This window comes from Cydia fagiglandana, chromosome 1 (assembly GCF_963556715.1).
Source record: "Cydia fagiglandana chromosome 1, ilCydFagi1.1, whole genome shotgun sequence".
Taxonomy (NCBI): Eukaryota; Metazoa; Arthropoda; class Insecta; order Lepidoptera; family Tortricidae; genus Cydia; species Cydia fagiglandana.
In genome coordinates this window covers 51,891-72,708 of record NC_085932.1, presented here as the reverse complement: position 1 = coordinate 72,708, position 20,818 = coordinate 51,891, and the positions used below count along the sequence as shown (strand labels likewise).

The following is a 20,818-nucleotide window of genomic DNA, read 5'->3' as shown; positions in this document are numbered from 1 at the left end:
GCTAGGAGGGATCAAAGTGGCACTTTTCTGTTCAAGCACACTATTTTTAAATTTTTTTGCACATTATTTTTTTAGCTTAAATAATCTGTTTAAGCATCAGATTATGTCAACACTAAGATTTTTTTATTTTCCTCATAGTTGATGTGAAAAGCAGTATGTGTCACACGGTATCAAAATTATTTCGTCTTGGGCGTTAACACTTGTCTCCCTCATTACGCTCAGGATTCTACTTTAGAATCCCTCACTACGTTCGGGATTTTATTGTAGAATCCATCGCTTCATTCAGGATTCAATATACGCCCTTGACGGAAATATATATTATCATTTTGATCCCTTGTAACACAAACTACTATTGCTGATAGACGCCTACGGGGACAATAGTGTACTATGTAGTGTATTCTATGGAACTACTTTCCCGATAAATTCTATGAATCCCACATCTTCGTGGCCGTTTATGATCATCGAGTAAGCATCTAGTATGTATTCTGCACATGCGAAAAATACTCGTCCGACATCGTGGAGTTACAAACCAAAACTGAGGATAGATCCGGCTTCCAGCGGCTTGGCCTTCTCGTACACACTAGAACCTCGTTACTGTATCTGTTCGGTTACAGTTACAGCTCGCAAAATGAGTACGCTCGGTGAAAGCGTTCCGCCGACGTCGCGAGCCGAAACTGTAACATGCGTACACACTAGAACCTCGTACTGTATCTGTTCGGTTACAGTTACAGCTCGCAAAATGAGTACGCTCGGTGAAAGCGTTCCGGCGACGTCGCGAGCTGAAACTGTAACACGCGTACACACTAGAACCTCGTTACTGTATCACGCATGTTCGGTTACAGCTCGCTAGTGAGTACCCGGCTCTATATATCTTCGCTTTATATAGTAACAGCACCAGTCATGGGACATTTAAGAGGAAATTTAGAGTATTTATGATATTTCCCTTATACGTATACATGTAAATGGTCTACCGCTTAGCGTGTTAAAAGATGAAAGTCCTATCCGTCTTTCATGTTTTAGGCGTGTTGTATCAAAGATACTGCAATGAGTTTCCAGAGTTTTTTTTCTCCAGTCATGGACACCAAAGCTCCAGTAATGGGCCCCCGGTAATGGACGTGGATCCAGTAATGGGCCCCGTATAATGGACATTGCTCTATCAGTATAAAATATTGAAATGGGGAATAAGTTATGGCAAAAAAATCAATTTTTGGTATAAGCTTTTATCGCTGAATGTATTTTTCTTTCTACAGCCAATTATTATTGTATTAGATCCATCGAGACAATTCTAATATACCCAAACACAATTAGTTAGGGTTTATTGTATAGTACCTATAGGGATAAAGTTCCCATGGCCACCTCCTGTCTCCATTATCAGATCAGGTCCCTGTTATCATAATATTGCATTATCATCCGATTCGCATAGTTAATTACGTACTTACACAAAATTTAAACTGAATCGGAAATCGAAAGTGGCTCAAATTCAGCTACCAAGATTTGACCCACAGTCCCACACTAACTAACAGGGCAAGTTAAATAAAAGTTTGGAAAAACGATATTAATTTATCCGAAGTCCGAGAATACCTCCGTTGACATATTTCGTAACTACATTTTACTTCTGTATTGTATAAACATGAAATTATGGCATGGCAAGCATCATTATGTCAATTGTCCCATCATACGAGGTATGCAGTTTTACAGCTCCTATAATGGGATTGGGCCAAATACCACTATTTTTTTACATCTGTTGAGTCACAACATAGTGTGTTGTATACCTTGTCTCATGGTAAATGCAATTAACAAAACACCTTCTAGTTTTCAACAAGTATTAATTAATTAAAATTTAATAAATTAACTCACCTTTCTTAGCGAAGTTGTTAAGAATTCTTAGTGATATTTTTTTTCAGTGGTACAACTTTTGGGTTGACGCACATTTCTTAAAAAATAACCGAATTTAATAAAAAATCAAACATAAACAGCTCTAGGACTCTTATTTATGATAAAAATATATCCAGTGTTTATAAACTATACACCGTGAAATTTTAGTGGTTGTTTTCCCGCGGCAGGGCGATTTGCTATCGGTAGTACTTTCGAATTATGATAGACAAACTTATAAATAAACTGTATTCCAAAAAAAAAATTACAAAAAAATAACCTAAACTCGAACAAGCGAAAAACAATAGTAACACACTAAAACTGCAAGTCGACGACAGTTCCCGATATTGTAAACAGATAAACAAATAAACAAGCACATGTTACTTTTTTAAACTGTGTAACAGGCTAGAGTGCTTTACTGTTTGACAACTGAAATTAAAATTTACTTAGACTGTTCCTTCACGATTAACAGTTGAAATAAAACCTTTTTATTAGTTTGATGATTGCCATTACGTTGTGTCAACTTTGGTAAATCGAATAATTACATCCTCTTCGCTTATTAAACTAATGCGATAACAGATCCTGTCAATGTCATCACTGCTATTTCTAGTAAAATGGATCGACATTACGAATATTCTAATTTAGAGTACGTCGCGATGGTGCAGCTGTACGCTACGACTCCCACGCCGCCCGGCGACTGTACGCGGAACCGGACCATTTACAGTCGCTGCGTCTTCGGGGGATTTTAAACCCCCAAGTTCCACACGGACGAACAAATTGTCGCCGCAACACAGCGGCTGCTTAAAACCACGGGCGGTTTCAAACGCCAGCACATGCACAGGACAGAGGTGATTGTGTATTGAACGTGGCGGATTGCAGTTCGAACAATTATTGCGGTATCGGGAAGTTTAAGTGTTTGTTTAAGTTTTTGATCATTAAAAGCTTGATCTTAACTTGTTATGTTTACTTTTAAGGATCTGCAAACTAACTGCACGTAAAATGTGTGAAGGAAAAATAAATGGAACTACTTTTTAGGTTATTTTGTTTCATTCACTCAAAAGAATTAGGTAGGTACTACTGCAGTGCTACTACTGGTGTTAGGTCACTTTCGAGTTTCGTTCGACACATTTATAAATCTGGCATTTCTTAACATTATTTAAAAAAAAGATTACACATCGACTGTATACCGATAGCAGAATCATTTCGTTGCGGGAAAACAACCACTAAAATTTCACGGTGTATATATACTTTTAGATACTTATTTTAGAGGAATTGTGGTTTTTTGTCCCATTTACTGGTTCCACGTCCATTATAGGGTAAGGGAGAGAAGAGTGACGGCAGTGAGAGGCAACATGCTCGCCCGCAGGTTCGCACGGTGTAATAAATCAGTTAAATTAACGCTCTTTAGAGCTTACTGTCAGAATTTCTACACGTGCAGCCTGTGGGTGAAGTTTACACAACGAGCCTATAACGCATTGCGCGTTCAATATAATAACATCTTGAGGATGCTGTTGCGGCTGCCGAAGCACTGTAGTGCGTCCGGCATGTTCGCCGAGGCGCGAATAGATGACTTTTTCGCCATTAGGCGGAAAAGAATCGCCTCCATGCTGAGGCGGGTGCGCGGCAGCAGCAACAGTCTTCTCAGGGTGTTGGCCGAGCGCCTCGACTGCCCGATTACAAAGAATCGCCTCCATGCTGAGGCGGGTGCGCGGCAGCAGCAACAGTCTTCTCAGGGTGTTGGCCGAGCGCTTCGACTGCCCGATTACAAAGAATCGCCTCCATGCTGAGGCGGGTGCGCGGCAGCAGCAACAGTCTTCTCAGGGTGTTGGCCGAGCGCCTCGACTGCCCGATTACAAAGTTTTGGGTGGAGGTGGCCATTGGGAGAGCTAAATAGAGCATGGCAACCTGCGCTCCTCGTCTCGCAATGGCCAGTATGGCCACACATCTGCCAAATACTAGTTTTAAGTCATTAGTTTTGATTTTTATATTATAGTTTTCATTCGTTCTTTTATTTTTAAGTTTGTTTTTAAGTTTATACCTACTAATAACGCTATGGATCAATGATCTGAAATAAACGATTTTTTTTTAATACTCTACAGGGCGTCCCACGGCTATGCCACATGGAGGGAAAGTACCCTAAATATTGTAGATGGAACATTTTACTGAAAGAAGACATTATTTTAATTTAAAAAACAATTTAAAGTGCATTCATAGATTTTTAAATAATTACATGGTTGAACCGGGAATCGAACCCGCCGCACGAGAAAAAAAATCACCCTGTAGCTTTATCATACCGATCGAAAGGCTTGATCATAAGGATTATTTTTTGCTAAATAACATAGTGTCGGAAATAAAAGGAAGCCCATGAATTTTAACATTTTTAATTCAAAATTAATCAATTTAATTTATCAAATGCTCAAAATGTAGTCTCATTCTGTTGAATACAAATAAAATAAAAAAAAATAAAAATAAAGTTTATTCAGTAACACAAAGCCGCACTCTTTTGATTATTTCGCTAAATTTCACATCAAATGTTAAAATTCATGGTCATCCTTTTGTTTCTGACATTATGTTCTTTAGCAAAAAATAATCCTTATGATCAAGCCTTTCGATCGGTATGATAAAGCTACAGGATGATTTTTTTTCTCGTGCGGCGGGTTCGATTCCCGGTTCAACCATGTAATTATTTAAAAATCTATGAATGCACTTTAAATTGTTTTTTAAATTAAAATAATGTCTTCTTTCAGTAAAATGTTCCATCTACAATATTTAGGGTACTTTCCCTCCATGTGGCATAGCCGTGGGACGCCCTGTATAATCATGTAAAACTCTTTGGCCAATTAGAATTACTTACTACGACATTACCACATTTCACACTTTAATTAGTCAAGTAGCTTGGACATAAGTTGGCCTACGCGTCCTGTTATTGTAATTAAAGCTATTAGGAGTAGGGTTGCCAGATGGTCGGGATTTGGCGGGATTCTCCCGATTTTTAGCATGTGTTCCCGATTCCCGACAAAGTGAAACTTGTCCCGAAAAACAGCTTCACGTTATAAAACAACAATTTCAAGTTCCGAACTGTCGCCGAGCAAGCGAACTGACGTAGTGCCAATAATGTAAAATATCGTTGTTTTTAATATAATCACTTTAATATTAATGTATTTTTTTTTCCGAATAAAGTCCCAAAATCCCGAAAAATAGATATTGTTTCCCGATATTAGCGCCTTTCGATCTGGCAACCCTAATTAGGGGTCATTGACATTGCACTATCTATTTATAATAGTGAGTTATAGCATACAGTTGCTTTTTGGGGCCATATTATTTGTTAAAATTTGTAAGTCGATGTACCTACCTACATGTGTGGACAGTTAATAGCCAGATATGCCATTAAGATTTTCGTAGATTATGGGATAGTTTTGGAAATAGTTAATCGTCAAAAATGTAGCGACATGTAGCGTGCAGTAAGTGCGCTACTGTACAGTGGAACAGTGCTTATTTTCACTTTTGCCAACAACTTCGTCCAGCCAATGACGCATTGCGCATCAGTTGTTTTGATTATGCGGGTCATAATGTGACTATCACCGGCTTTTTTTGGGCCATTGGCTGTGGGCGCAGGTCTTCTCTGATTCTACCTACAAGAGGGGTTTCAGACATACCTAACATATTATTATAGTCCCTTTCAGCCCTTCTACTCTCGCTTAATGATGACTGCGGGCTTCTCAGAGGCCTTTAATTTTCTTCACCCAAATGCAGGTACAGTTCCTCATGATGTTTTCTTTTTTTAACCAAAGAGCAATTGGGACCTAAATATCAAATTATATTTTCGTACCTACTTAAAGAATCTCAGTAAGAGCCGCGGTTTGAGCCCATGACCTCCAGTCTAGAAGCCGTTTTTGTAGACATATTGAGCAACTCAGAATGTAAATGAATCTGGCAGGATCAAACATGTGACGAGTGCCAATCGAAGATACGGATGTTACGGACGGAGCCGCGAGGGCCGCGAGAGTCGAGCGAGACTCGTTAAGCAATCAGCGGAGAGATGAGATGTATGTGTCGCGCTTGCGGGCGCCCTCGTATTGTTTGTCCATTCCATGCACAATGAGGACTCGCCCAGAGCGCCGCCATTGTGCCCCAAGGCCGGGCCGGCCCGGGCGCGGGGCGCGGGCCGCCACGCATGCCGCACTCACCTCTTCCTTTTTTAAGCCCCGTTCAATGGTGCAAGTCTATCGTGTCCTTCATGTATGATACTGTTGGTACGTATGATTATTTCTATATATGGCAACTTCGAAATATGTTTTGTTTTATTTGACCGAACGCATTTTTAAATCTTCCAAACTTTTTAAAATAGCATCCTGTAGTGTAGAAGCTATTGGGTCAGGTTAAGTTAGATTGGCGACCCTTCTAAAAATTCAACGGGTTTGAGAAAAAACGCTTTCGGTGATTCGGTCAAATGAAAATAACTTCGGGATTTTAATAAGCGGATTATAATTTTCGAAGATGAGATAGGTAGTAGGTACCTATCCTAAACGACGGCACGATTCCTATTTTCACACAAGACAGGACACGAGCGGTTTATGTATTCTAGGTTATAAATTCAATTGTACTGATTCATTTGATGAGGCCAGCGCATTAGTCACGTACACAGCTCATTTGACCGCAAACGCGCAAGTGTCGAGTGTCAACCGCGGCACCTGCCGCCCGCCGCCACCGCCGCCGCGAGACGCCGCGGTCAAGGGGTAGGCACAACAACCAGCAAATGCTGGTAAATAGAACTAAGTAATGGCTAATGTAGAGCGACATTATGTGCTGCCCAAGACGAGTAGCTAAAACTTATCACAAATTCAAAATACATATTATCATCTTTGTGTTAGAGTCTGTTTAGAAAGAGAAGTGTCGTGGAATGTATCGGGCCTGATACATTCCACAACTCTTCACTTCCCGCACAGACTCCACCTAGCCACCTACCTTACATAAGTAAGTAAATCCTAAAAAAAAAACGGTTAAGTGCGAGTGTTTTCACTTCAAAAATTATCCGATGTTTCATATTTTGTCCGATTTCATTACGAACCTAACAACTTCTACACAATGACCTTTTCCAAAGGTTATAAAAAGGAATGGTCGGTTTTGGAAAGAGCAGCATGAGCAAATTACATTTTATTTTGGCAACGTAACTTCAGACTAAAATTCTTCAGAGCGAGAGGTTGCGAAAAGAATTAGAAATGCACAAAAATGGAGTGCCATCTCAAGTGCGATTGACAGTTAGCGACGAAATTATCTGCCGAAGATGCACGTAAGTGAATAATGAGCCCGCAGCGCTAACAGCCGTTCACAACTCGTCATCCAATCGAGAGCAATTTGCAGAGTTTGACGGACCGGCTGAAATCAAAAACCCGTGAGACGCGTGACCTATAGGCACGGCACAGACCTCCTTCGAGCACGGGCCGGGCACTTAGCGCACGGGGCGTCGGGGCACTTCCCTGTGCGCTATAAATAGCAAGCAACAGCAATCACAAGACAATGCGCGCGTGTCCACCGTCTACCATCGTCAGCACTGTTCACTCACTATTCGTATACCTTATTGCAAAAGGACAAGGTCTACCAATGATCAGCTAAATCTGTCAAAGGTCACTCTCGTCATCAAGCTTGCAATCTGTTGTTTACAACTTGCGTCGTTGAGTTTTGATATATAAAACCGAATAAGTACTTCTTTTTTGGTCTGTCTATTATCTAGGAACAATTTGTATAAGTTCCACAGGGAAGTACACTAAATGAAGTTGACATACCTACACTCAAGAGCAATGATCAAACGGAAAACGTAGAGGTACGAGTACACAGTCTGTAAATTCTCACAACGTGACCCGTTTTCACTACTGTTGCTTAGTTTCATTGTGTATTTGGTATGCAGTGCAGTAGGGCGGTGCGCGTGGGATGCGCGGCAATCGTCCACTTTACGCACTCCCGCGGCAGCGCGCCCTCATTAGCCCATTAACACCTAACGAGACTATTGTCTCGAGTGCCGGCCTTTAAGACTGGCTGGGACTGGGAGCCGCCACCGCCAAGCTCTCTCAACTCAACTCCCTTTACTTACCTACGTACTTAGGTATTGTAGCATCCTCGAAACCACCATGCACTCTCTTAATCATAATCGCGACTTGTGTCGATTCGCGTTACGAAGGTTTTTTTAGTTCGCTCTCGCTCTTAAAGCCCCGTCTGGCCGAGGCCTTGGGATAGTTGGGATGTACGTAACATAAGTTGCGGTCACGGCTCGGGATCGTTGATAATCGCTCTACTGATCAGCCTTTCTTCATTCGCCCCTTTCGCAACAATTGCAACGTGATCAAGCTTAGCTCTCTAGATCAGCCATTCTCAAAGTGTGTTCCGCGGAACCCTAGGGTTCCGCAAAGCCTCTGTTGGGGTTCCGCTTAAATATACTTGTAATAATAAGAAAAAAACCAGCTCTTCTATAGGTATATCTGGTCCACAGTGATGAACGACAATTTTTAATTTGGGGTTCCGTCAAATATTTCGCTTGCCGAAAGAGTTCCGTCACCAAAAAAGTTTGAGAACCGCTGCTCTAGATAATGTTCGATTATGGGCTCTTAGGTATCTTGTGGAGAAAAAATATTCAAAGGGCTGCCGCTAGGATTAATGTGGGACATTCCATAAGATGTGCTTGGGACCACTTTGTGACAATCAGCGCCAGTTTCTACAAATAGGCTTGCAAATGTCGCTTTCGTCTCACTGATGGCTACCTTTTACGTAATGGGAAGGGGAGAAGGGTTACTCATACTCATACTCATAATCTTTATTGCATATCACATTGTATCTTAACCTATTACATAGAATTGTCTACAACATGACACCCTGTAGGGCACAGCAAACAGTTTATTCAAGAGGAGATCGAGTTTTACGTACAAGATAATTAGATTAAGTATATTAGTGATGATTATATATGTTTATTATACATATTATTTATTGTATAGGTGCTTTATTAATTGCAATTATTGGTCGTGAAAACATTCCTTTAAATTATAGTAAGCTTTTTCAATTAAGTGATCTTTTAGTTTTTTAAAGAATTCAGTGTCGGACTTGGTATTATTTATTTCGTTACTAATTTTATTGAATATTTTTATTGCCATTGAGTTAGGACTTTTTGAATGTAGTTTAAGTTTTGAGGGGATAACCTGCACCAGCTTATTTTGAAACACATGTTTTTGTTTCACATGGTTTATTGACTTCATTTCATATACTTAAAAGTGGGGGGCCCATTCGCACGAAAGCTTGGAAGTAAAATTTGGAAGTAAATTTTTCAAAAACAAAAATCTTACAGTTTCGACCTTATCAAAAAACACCCCTTGATATTAATTTTACCTTCAGAAATATAAAATTAGAATGTGTAGAAACCGCGCCTCTTCTAGGTTTTGAAGTTGACTGCAACGTTAACTGGAAAGCGCATGTAGCAAAAATAAAAACGAAATTGTCCCAGTTCACGTATGCCTTACGCGAATTAAAAAAAGCATGCGACCTCAACACCGCCTTAACAGCTTACTATTCATATGCCCATGCTTGGCTTACCTATGGTGTCATTCTATGGGGGAATAGCACAGATGTGGAAAGCCTATTTATATTACAAAAAAAATGTGTTCGAATCTTGGCTAACATAAATATACCGGAAAGTAGTAAGACATACTTCATAGATCTAAAAATACTTACCCTAACATCAATATACATTTTAGAAACATGTAAATTTGTAAAAAAATACCCTCAATTGTATACCAAACATTCAGATATCCCTCGGCGTTACGCCAGTAGGTTTCAAAATAAGCTGGTGCAGGTTATCCCCTCAAAACTCAAACTACATTCAAAAAGTCCTAACTCAATGGCAATAAAAATATTCAATAAAATTAGTAACGAAATAAATAATACCAAGTCCGACAATGAATTCTTTAAAAAACTAAAAGATCACTTAATAGAAAAAGCTTACTATACTTTAAATGAATTTTTTCACGACCAATAACTGCAATTAATAAAGCACCTATATAATAAATAATATACCTAATAAACATATATAATCACTAATATACTTAATCTAATTGTACAAAAAACTCGATCTCCTCTTGAATAAACTGTTTGCTGTGCCCTACAGGGTGTCATGTTGTACACAATTCTATGTAATAGGTTAAGATACAATGTGATATGCAATAAAGATTATGAGTATGAGTATGAGTATGAGCTTTTTCAACGCGCGTTAAAAAAGCGCTTGAATCTGTCCGCACTCTAAATTCGATGACCAAGGCTTAAAGTCGAAAATCCAACAACGCTTGATAAAAGCGCCACCGCTATCGTGTGAATACATTAATGGTTATCCATTTGGGGTCATCCATTAATTACGTCACACGTTTAGGGGGAGGGAGGGGGTCAAGAAAATGTGACATATTGTGACATGGGGGAGGGGGGAGACACAAACTTTGTGACGTCACTTTAACTTCATCAGTAACCGAAAATTTATTTAAATTATTTAGTTCGCTGTACATTTAAATAACAAGTTTTTAAAACGAAAATAGTTTTTAATCGTTTAATTTTCTTTCCTAAGCAGTTTTGGGTTATAAAATTACTAATATTTATATCGTCAAAAATATTTTGATAAAATATTAATAATACTTAGGTACTTACTTAATTCGATTTGGCGATTTCGTAGAAAAAATGTGACGTCACACTAGGGGGGGAGGGGTTTGCCAAATGTGACCAAGTGTGACAAGGGGGGGGAGGGGTCAAAAAACCTAGAAATTGGTGTGACGTAATAATGGATGACCCCTTTGTGTCGTTCAAGCGCTTTTTTAACGCGCGTTGAAAAAGCTCCCGTGCGAATGGGGGCTTAAGTATTTTCACATCAGCTCAGATTTGGAAGCAGTTCACCCTACAGCTCGACTACCAATTTAAAATATTGCGTTGTTTGATTGCAGGGTGAGATGGTGTTATCGTGGCTAAGCGGCTGGGAGTCGCCGGCGGTGGGCGAGCGCTGGAGCGGGCGCGCGCGGCGCGTGGCGGGCGGCGCGCTGGGCGGCGGCAGCCTCAACGTGTCCTCCGTGCGCGAGTCCGACGCCGGCCTCTTCCGCTGCCGCGTCTCCTTCCCCAACCGCAGCCCGCCCGCGCGCAACAACGGCACCTTCTACTACCTCGACGTGGACGGTGAGTGCAGCCTCGACGTGTCGGCACCGCGCCTGTCCTCCCCCAACCGCAGCCCGCCCGCGCGCAACAACGGCACCTTCTACTACCTCGACGTGGACGGTGAGTGCAGCCTCGACGTGTCGTCACCGCGCCTGTCCTTCCCAAACCGCAGCCCGCCCGCGCGCAACAACGGCACCTTCTACTATTACCTCGACGTGGCCAGTGAGTTACTAACTTCACTAACCACTAGCTTCGGGATCTAGCACGTTTCGCATTCGATAATCGATATATCGTACGGTTCTTGCAAACAGGTTTCTATGCAACTCTATTATCAAGGAAATGTTTTTCAAGGCGACCGTTATCACCGGAATTCCGTTTTTCCGTTACGAAGGGTTACATGCTTGACAATGGTCGGCAAACGTACCGGAGGCACAATTAAGCAATAAAAAAGGAATTTATGTGGCTAATGTGGCTTGCCGTAGCTTAGCTTATCAAGTAGCAAAAGTAAACCCTTAGTAGGCCTAAGATATTTATCTTAGTAACTATGACAATGACCTTACAACTTACAAGACAAAGACAAACATGACAAAGTAGCCTAGCTCTTCTCAACATCGACAACACACAGCTTCGCAGTGACGTCGTAGGTACAGTAATTGTTGCGGGCACTCCTTTTGTCCGGCGAGTTTCGTTGTGAGATGAAAGGCAGCCACCAGAGCATGACTGTCTAAATTAATGGTTCATCCAACTGAAGCCAAACCAAACCGAACTAACCAAATACCTATTTTAGGTTCAAATGCCTCTTTTGGAATTGTTTGTTGTGTGTGCACTTGGCAAGGTTGTGTAAACCGCTGGTTATTTCAGTCGCTGAAGATGGCGCCTTTATATCCTCACTCGATTGCGTTCGATGGCGCTGGTTATGAATTACGCTGTCGACGATATAAGGCAAGTAGACCGTCTACTAAATGTGCTGGTATACTTTGCAGGCGGCACAGTGATAGCAGCGCCGCCGGTAAACGTGACAGTGGTGGAGGGCGAGCGGGCGGAGCTGGAGTGCGGCGCCAAGGAACCGGATGCGGTGGTCGTGTGGAGCCGCGACGGGCAGCCGCTGTCCGAGCTGAGCGACCTGGCCGCGCGGATCGAGCTGCCCGCCAACGGCTCGCTGGTGCTGCCGGACGCGCTCGCCGCCGACGCCGGCCTCTACGAGTGCAGCGTGCAGCACGAGGACCGCCACCAGACCGCCGAGGCCTACCTCGACGTGCAGTGTAAGTGCCAGCTAGTACCCCGTCAATGGTAATTGGCTCGCTGCCCGCCAATTGTAATCATTCTTCCAAAAGCCGGAGAAGATGGGCTACGCAGCCGTCCTCAAATTAAAAGGCGGTCCAAGTCTACTACTTTATTACGTTTACGTTTCATCGCGTATATTTCTTATAAATAGGGCATCTTCATGTCTAGAAAATGTATTTATTTAAATATATAATCGAACGAGCGAGCGAAGCGACGTTCTTACATTCGACTTCGGACACGCGGCAGATTTCGAAAATGATGACCATTATGGATTGCAAAATGGCGGCCATGCACTATGTTATAAAAGTCGTCATGGGTGTCGCTTTATAGGTTTTAGGGGGCACAGATTTCGAAAATGATGACCTTTTTGAATTCCAATATGGCGGCCATGCACTATGTCATAAAAGTCGTCATGGATGTCGTTTTATAGGTTTTGGGGGGCGCAGATTTCATAATGATGGACCATTTTGGATTATAAGATGGCGGTCATGCACTATGTTATAAAAGTCGTCATGGATGTCGTTTTATAGGTTTTGGAGGGCGCAGATTTCGAAAATGATGACCATTATGGATTGCAAAATGGCGGCCATGCATTATGTCATAAAAGTCGTCATGGGTGTCGTTTTATAGGTTTTAGGGGGCACAGATTTCGAAAATGATGACCTTTTTTAAATTCCAATATGGCGGCCATGCACTATGTCATAAAAGACGTCATGGATGTCGTTTTATAGGTTTTGGAGGGCGCAGATTTCGAAAATGATGACCATTATGGATTGCAAAATGGCGGCCATGCACTATGTCATAAAAGTCGTCATGGGTGTCGTTTTATAGGTTTTTGGGGGCACAGATTTCGAAAATGATGACCTTTTTGAATTCCAATATGGCGGCCATGCACTATGTCATAAAAGTCGTCATGGATGTCGTTTTATAGGTTTTGGGGGGCGCAGATTTCGAAAATGATGACCATTTCGGATTGCAAAATGGCGGTCATGCACTATGTCATAAAAGTCGTCATGGGTGTCGATTTATAGGTTTTAGGGGGCACAGATTTCAAAAATTATGACCATTTTGGATTCAAAAATGGCGGCCATGCACTATGTCGTAAGGATGTCGTTTTATAGGTTTTGGGGGGCTCAGATTTCCAAAATGATGACTATTTTGGAATCCAAGATGGCGGCCATGCACTATGTCATAAAAGTCGTCATGGATGTCACTTTATAGGTTTTAGGCGGCCCTGATTTCGAAAATGATGATCATTTTGGAATCCAAAATGGCGGCTTTGTAGTATGTCATAAAAGTCGTCATGGATGTCGTTTTATTGGACATGATCATCATTTTCGAAATCTACACACCTGTTTCAAATAAGGTATAGGTAGATGCATCCTAGTAAGTCAACAACATCTATATCTACTATCGAATTGTACTTTTGATAGTAGTACGAAATGTAATCTGAAAGGAGTCAAGTAATATATTCCCGTAATGAGGAATCTACATTGATTCCAATTACTAGTAATTGTAGTATTCGAAAATTGATTCCTGATTCCTCAAATGGAATCGTACTTTGTAATTCGGTATTGTTAGATTACAAAGTAATCTGGGTATCGGTAATCAGATTACAAAGTAATTTCAAGTAATCGTGGAATCAGGAATCAAAAATTACGAAATGCCCATCTCGGGCTAAGTAGCAATGCATTCAATTGATCTTTTTGGCGAACCGCGAGTTCACAGTTCGGGGCGAACTACTAGTATATGTACCAAAAATTTACATTTTTGTTTCAGACAAAGCAAAGGTAGTGTACGCGCCCGACGAACGTTACTTGCCACTGGGCAAGCCAGCGAGCCTGGACTGCCACTTCAGCGCGAACCCGCCGCTCACCAACCTGCGCTGGGAGAAGGATGGCTTCCTGTTCGACCCCTACAACGTGCCCGGCGTCTTCTACAGCCGCAACGGCAGTCTGCTGTTCAATAGAGTGAGTGCCAACTTCCCAATGGCCTCCATCACTAACAACCTCCTTTTTTTACCTGCGATGGGAGGTGGAAGGTTTTCTTTTCAGCCCCTACAACGTCCGACTGCTACAGTCGCAGCAGCAGTCTACTGTTCAATAGAGGAAATATTAGGTGTGTACGGAATGACTCAAGTTCCAACAGCAACGGCAACAGCAGCGGTGCCGAAATCCTGGAAGCTTGCAAACGTGCAGCCAGTACCCAAGAAGGGTAGTCGTGCTGATCCCTGCAATTACCGACCAATCGCCATTACCTCCATGCTCTGTAAAGTCATGGAAAGGGTACTTAACGGCAAACTGCTGGCATACCTCGAAGCAAATGATCTGCTCAGTGACCGTCAATATGGCTTTCGCCGAGGTCGGTCTACTGGGGATCTTTTAGCGTATGTCACGCACTGCTGCGGCGAGGCCATCGAGAGGAACGGTGAAGCGCTTGCTGTTTCACTGGACATCTCGAAGGCCTTTGACAGGGTTTGGCACGCAAGTCTCCTTAGCAAGCTTCCTGCTTACGGCATCCCTGCTGATTTTTGTAGCTGGCTATCTGATTTCTTGAGTGAACGGTCGATCAGAGTAGTTATTGATGGCTGCTCTTCGGACCTCATGGCCATTGACGCCGGTGTTCCTCAGGAGTCTGTTCTCTCCGCAACCCTTTTCCTGCTCCACATTATCGACATGCTGCAACCCAGCATTGTAGGTTATGCAGATGACAGTACGGTTGTTGAGAGATATTTGGCTAGTGCAGGGGACAGCAGGGAGGATATACGTTCACAGAGAGAGGCCATGGTTGAGCGAATGAACTTGACCCTTAGTCTCGTTTCCCAGTGGGGTGATGACAATCTGGTCACGTTCAATGCCTCCAAAACGCAGGCGTGTCTATTTTCCGCAAAACGGAGTCCATTCGACCTGACTCCTTCTTTCCGGGGTGCATCTGTACCTATTACCGACAGCCTGGAACTCCTCGGCATGGAGCTGAGTTCAGTCCTCGGCTTCGGCAGCTTCATTGAGTCTAAAGCACAAACTGCGGCCAGAAAGCTGGGCGTCCTAAATAAGTTGAAGCGATACTTCACACCTGGACAGCTTCTAACACTTTACAAAGCTCAAGTCCGGTCGTGTATGGAGTATTGCAGCCACCTGTGGGATGGCTCAGCTAAATACCAACTCGCCGCTTTGGACTCAGTGGAGCGCAGAGCCAGGAGGATGATTGGCGACAAGAAGCTAACGGCTAAGCTTCAGACTTTGGCCCATCGGCGGAAAGTCGCCAGCCTGTCGGTATTCTACAGGTTGCACTTCGGGGAGTGTGCCCAAGAGCTACACGAGCTCATTCCACCGTCCCCATTTTACCATCGGACTTTTAGACGCACGGCCGGTTTCCATCCTTACTTGGTAGATATTCCGCCAATTCGCACGAAGCGCTTTGCTTCTACTTTCCTTATGCGCACTGCCAAGGAGTGGAATTCCTTGCCGGCGTCTATATTTCCGTGCTCTTATAACCCGGCAACCTTCAAATCAAGAGTGAACAGGCACCTTCTGGGCGAGCTCGCTCCATCGTAGGCCACGTCTACGCCTCGGCTAGTCTGTGGCCATGAGTAAACCCATGCATAATAAAAAAAAAAAAAAGAAAAGCAACAACGCGTACCAAACTCCACTGAATGACGACGACGACTTCCTGTTCGTCCCTGTCAGACCCCCTTCAACTGCTGGCTTAAAGTATACGTAGGTAAAATCAGTCCCTACTTTGAAGACTACAAAATTACTCGCCCATTCTTACTTGTTCATTGTACTTGACAGCAAAGCAGTTTACAAGTTACAAGCTTGACCATGATGATGATGATAATGTTTGTAGGTGGACGAGTCGCACGAGGGCCAGTACTCGTGCACGGCGTACAACGCGCTGGGCTCCTCGGGCCCGTCGCCGCGCGTGCGCGTGCGCGTGCAGCGGCCGCCCGTGCTGCTCACGCGGCCGCAGCCGCTGTACCTGGCGCGCCTCGGCCAGCCGCTCGCGCTGCCCTGCGCCGCCGCGCACCAGCCGCACCACGACCCGCCCCGCGTCATTTGGAGCCGCGTGAGTCCACCTACTATATCTATTTCCCTAATTACCGTGGGTCGTGGTCTCCTCTAGAACACGACTTTTCATTGATAATCTGTCACCATCTCGTTCTATCCGTCGTCGAGTGGAGGTCATCGTGGACCATGAGTGAGTGTGACTGAACTCGGATCGGGTCATTGGGCTCCAGCTGTATTTTCGATCGATCACCTTCAATGATATTAGTGACGACCGGCTTCGTAGCTTATCATTATCACTGTTTATCCAAGCAACGCGCCCAGAATATGCCTATATGCCTAATATGCCTTTGTGTAGGCAAATCTTTGGGTAGAAAAATCTGGCCGCCTAGCCAAGGTTACAATCGCTATCGCTTCGACAACGAAAAGCATTATGTATCTCTATCACTCTTCCACATTAGTGTGACAGTGACAGTTGCTTTTCGATCGCTACGGAGCGTTAGCGATTGGCATCTTGGCTACGCGGCCTGGTTGTGATCTTGAGTTCAGCAAAAGATCACCGCCTGAATACATCTTATGTAAACATATAAATAGTACGAGGGACGCGATGGTTAGGGCTGTTGGTACCCCTGTTTTTTGGGGATTGCGTAAAGGGACCCACAAGAAAGAAGAAGAATAATAGCATGTGAGTATTGTATGACGTAAGCCTGCGCTTCTCGCAGAATGACGGAGCACCCCTGCCGGAGGAGCGCTTCACACTGGAAGAGGGCAAGCTGAGCATCAGCGCTGTGGCGGAGGAGGACCGGGGCGTGCTGATCTGCACCGTCAGCAATGAGGCGGCCGACGTCAGCGCCGAGACCGAGCTGCTCATCGAGAACCTGCCGCCACGAGCGCCCTACAACCTGACCGCGCGCGCCACCGCCCACGCTATACAGCTCGCCTGGGTGCCTGGCAGGTAGTGACGGTCAAATAATCTTGAATTTGGTCACCTCTAGACATTTAAATATACACCTTTTTTAAACTAGTGTTGCTGTGCTCTTAAAAAATTTTAAGGTTTGAGTCCTTTTCAGAGATGAGATAACTCTGAACTGAATAAACTTTTAAAGTACCTACTTATATCGTAGTTTGGCGAATTATGAAATACTCGGAGTTTTTCAATTGAAATCATTTTACCAATTTACTTAGACAGAAGCCGGAAACAATGGTAATGGTTGAAATGTCTTAGACATTCATTTAAGATTTGGTTTTACCTGCTTATCATTATGAACATCAACCATTGGGGTGTTAGCTATTAAGGGCAGTGCATGAGCGGCCGTCGAGGGGATCTTTGAGCATGTACCGTTGGGCTGCTCTAGTTCAGTACAAACTCAAATTGACACAGACGCGGCGTGGACGCGGAGTACACGGTGTGGTACCGCGAGCGCGCGGCGCACGAGTGGCGCACGCTGCGGCTGCTGTCGCGCGGCGTCACCGAGGCCTCGCTTACTAACCTCCGGGCTTCCACCCCGCACGAGCTGCGCGTGCTGGCCACTGACAGCCTGGGCGATGGACTGTTCAGCAAGCCCCTTTTCGTCACCACCCTAGGTAAGCGACTACCTCGTGGCTCGTACCAAATGCGTACAGGCCGAGGCTGCGTTATAGCCTCTCCGCCGACGAAAAAAGCTTCATAATGGGACTCAATAGAAATCGCAATTTAACGAGGGCTTCACTGTGTTCCGCATGAGACAACACCACAGATATCGGCTGAATTTATAGCTTGTGTATTTAGTAAGAGAAAAATAATGCTTTCGGAAAACTAAACTTCAGATCTTTTGGCGGAACATTGTACGACAATATTGATATAAATTTGATGAATATGATGTTGTTTTCAGATCCCGACGTTGACGAAAGCGAAGCGGCGTTCGTGGCAGCCGTAACGGAGACGAGCGACGGAGCTGCCACCGCGGGCGAGGACGAGCTCGAGGAGGACATCGCCGACACAGGCGACGTGGCACAGGAGCCAGTTGCAGGTAGGTTGCTGGCAATGCTGACACAGGAGCCAGTTGCAGGGAGGTTGCTGACACAGGACAGGACCTAGGTCTCCTTTCTGTAAAAACTAGTGGCTCTGGCTATGCCAATTCTCGGGATAAATTGCTAAGCGGACCACAGGCATCTATGAGCTGTGGCAAATCCGGGATAATGCCAGAAAGACGATGACTGGGAAATTTTAGACCATGATTAATATGTTTGTAGGTGCAGGTCAACTGGAGGTGACAGTGCGGCTGCTGGACGAGGCGGCGCTGGTGCGCTGGGCGGGCGCGGGCCCCGGCCGCTGCGACCTGCGCTGGTACCGAGACGAACAAGCTGGGCGTCGGCTCCTGGCCACCGCGCATACGCACCACGACCACCTGTTGGGTAAGAGACGGTCTGCTGGACGAGCTGCGACCTGCGCCGGTACCGCCAAGAGCATGCCGGTGCACCCACCACCAGTACACCACTGACTGGAGAGGGTGTGATCCTGATGATCGGGTAAGGTCGTCGCCGATAGTCACGCAAGCCTGCTAGGCTGGGCGCTGTATCACACGCTGATGGTATCGGCGCCTACTTATAGTGACTATAGAGTTCAGTTTTATTAGCGATTTCATCAAGATGTAGCTTTATTTATATTTGAGTGATATAAAGTTAGAATATATGTAACTGTGAGATCCTCGTATTTCAACCCGTACAAGATTAGAACCTTTTTCATGTAATGTCATTGAGTTTTTCTTTATTGATTTAAATGTCATCTAAATGAGTGGCCATCTAAACGTTACGGTCACGTGATCACGTTACGCTGTCTCGAGTTTATCATTTTTAGGGTTCCGTACCCAAAGGGTAAAACGGGACCCTATTACTAAGACTTCGCTGTCCGTCCGTCCGTCCGTCTGTCTGTCACCAGGCTGTATCTCACGAACCGTGATAGCTAGATAGTTGAAATTTTCACAGATGATGTATCTCTGTTCCCGCTATAACAACAAATACTAAAAACAGAATAAAATAAAGATTTAAGTGGGGCTCCCATATATCAAACGTGATGTTTGACCAAAGTTAAGCAACGTCGGGCGTGGTCTGTACTTGGATGGGTGACCGTTTTCTTTTTGCATTTTTTTCCGTTTTTTTTTTTTGCTTTATGGTACGGAATCCTTCGTGCGCGAGTCCGACTCGCACTTGCCCGGTTTTTTTTTCTCCACCTTAAAAGTGCGCAGCTTCGCTAAACAAGTTTTCACTTCAAAAACGCACTATAGCTATCAATGCTACCACACACAAGTTAGGTATCACAAGCAAAGAGAAAACGTGCCTCGGAAATCAAGAAAAATTCATTCTCGGACGGTTGGCGCCACGCCTTTGGCCTATGCTCGGCTGGATGGCGTTGACGACATCGTTTGAAAAGTATTTAACAATTTTATCACAAGGGTCATTGTGTCTGTTTACCGTTCAGTGCCTGTTTCCGTCCACTTGGCATGGCACAATTATTTGTAGCAACTACGCCAAGTGGACGGAAACAGGCACTGGACGCGGTTTACTAACTGACGCAATGACCGTATCAGTGAAAAAAACATGGGTCAAAATCATATAAAAATAATAAACAAAGATAAAAAAATCATTTTCCATATACATATATTTATCATATATATATATGATGTTTGATGATTTAATATTTTATTGTTTAGCTTGTTGGGTATTATTATGTATGTGTATATTGATATCAGAATGTTTCCGCCAGTGAGTTCGGTGGAGGAGGGCGCGCGGTACTGGGCCGCGGTGAGGTGCGGCGCCGGCGGGGCGCGCGGCGGCGCCGGCGTGTCGGTGCCGGCGTACTCGCGGCTGCGCGCCGTGGCGGGCGGCTGCGCGGCGGCGGCGCTGCTGCTGGCGGCGGCGGCGGCGGCGCTCGTGCTGCTGCGCCGCCGGCTGCCGTGCGCGCGCCGCCCCGCACCCGCGCCGCAGCTGCCGCCGCCGCCTCCCAAGCGACGATATTGATCACTCACCACTAAACTAAATCAATTAGGTAGTTTTAAGTAGGTACATATGAGCCAGAGAGTTACAAAGTCAAAAATGTTTCCTCGTGGTCTCCTTTTAACTCCATTTATTGGTAAGGTACTTTTTTGATCGTTTAGATTGTTTAAGTGCTTAAATCTTCCTAAATTAAAACTGTAAAGTATTAACAAGTATTTATTTGTACCTCTTAGTGTTATTAGGGGTTGAGGCGCATGAAAACGAAAACGTTATAATATCTGTGTAATAATGTGGAATTCTCTTTATTAATAAGCGTTACCATAAGCGTTAGCTTTATTCATAACTTTCATAAGTGTAACCGAGTGTTAACTAAGTAGTACCTACTCTAAATTGTTTCCAAGCAAAGCGTTCCCTAGTCAGCTTACTATGATCTTTTATACAAGATGTGTTATACACGTTCCAAAATTGAAGCACTCACCTTGTGTCATGTGGACAAGTTTGTCTCAGTCTGCTTGACG

At 44.1% G+C, this 20,818-nt stretch overlaps 1 protein-coding gene across 1 annotated transcript in view; it reads left to right on the top strand.

Moving 5' to 3' along the window:
• LOC134670097 (protein borderless) overlaps window positions 1–20,324 on the top strand; it is a 31,109-nt gene extending 10,785 nt beyond the window's left edge. The window contains exons 2-10 of the mRNA XM_063527789.1: window positions 10,836–11,061; window positions 12,024–12,302; window positions 14,104–14,294; window positions 16,171–16,389; window positions 17,051–17,283; window positions 17,710–17,912; window positions 18,200–18,337; window positions 18,561–18,722; window positions 20,071–20,324. Of these exons, the coding sequence (XP_063383859.1) occupies window positions 10,836–11,061; window positions 12,024–12,302; window positions 14,104–14,294; window positions 16,171–16,389; window positions 17,051–17,283; window positions 17,710–17,912; window positions 18,200–18,337; window positions 18,561–18,722; window positions 20,071–20,324 (1,905 nt within the window). The remainder of the gene's footprint in view (window positions 1–10,835; window positions 11,062–12,023; window positions 12,303–14,103; window positions 14,295–16,170; window positions 16,390–17,050; window positions 17,284–17,709; window positions 17,913–18,199; window positions 18,338–18,560; window positions 18,723–20,070) is intronic.
• Window positions 20,325–20,818: the final 494 nt, after the last annotated feature.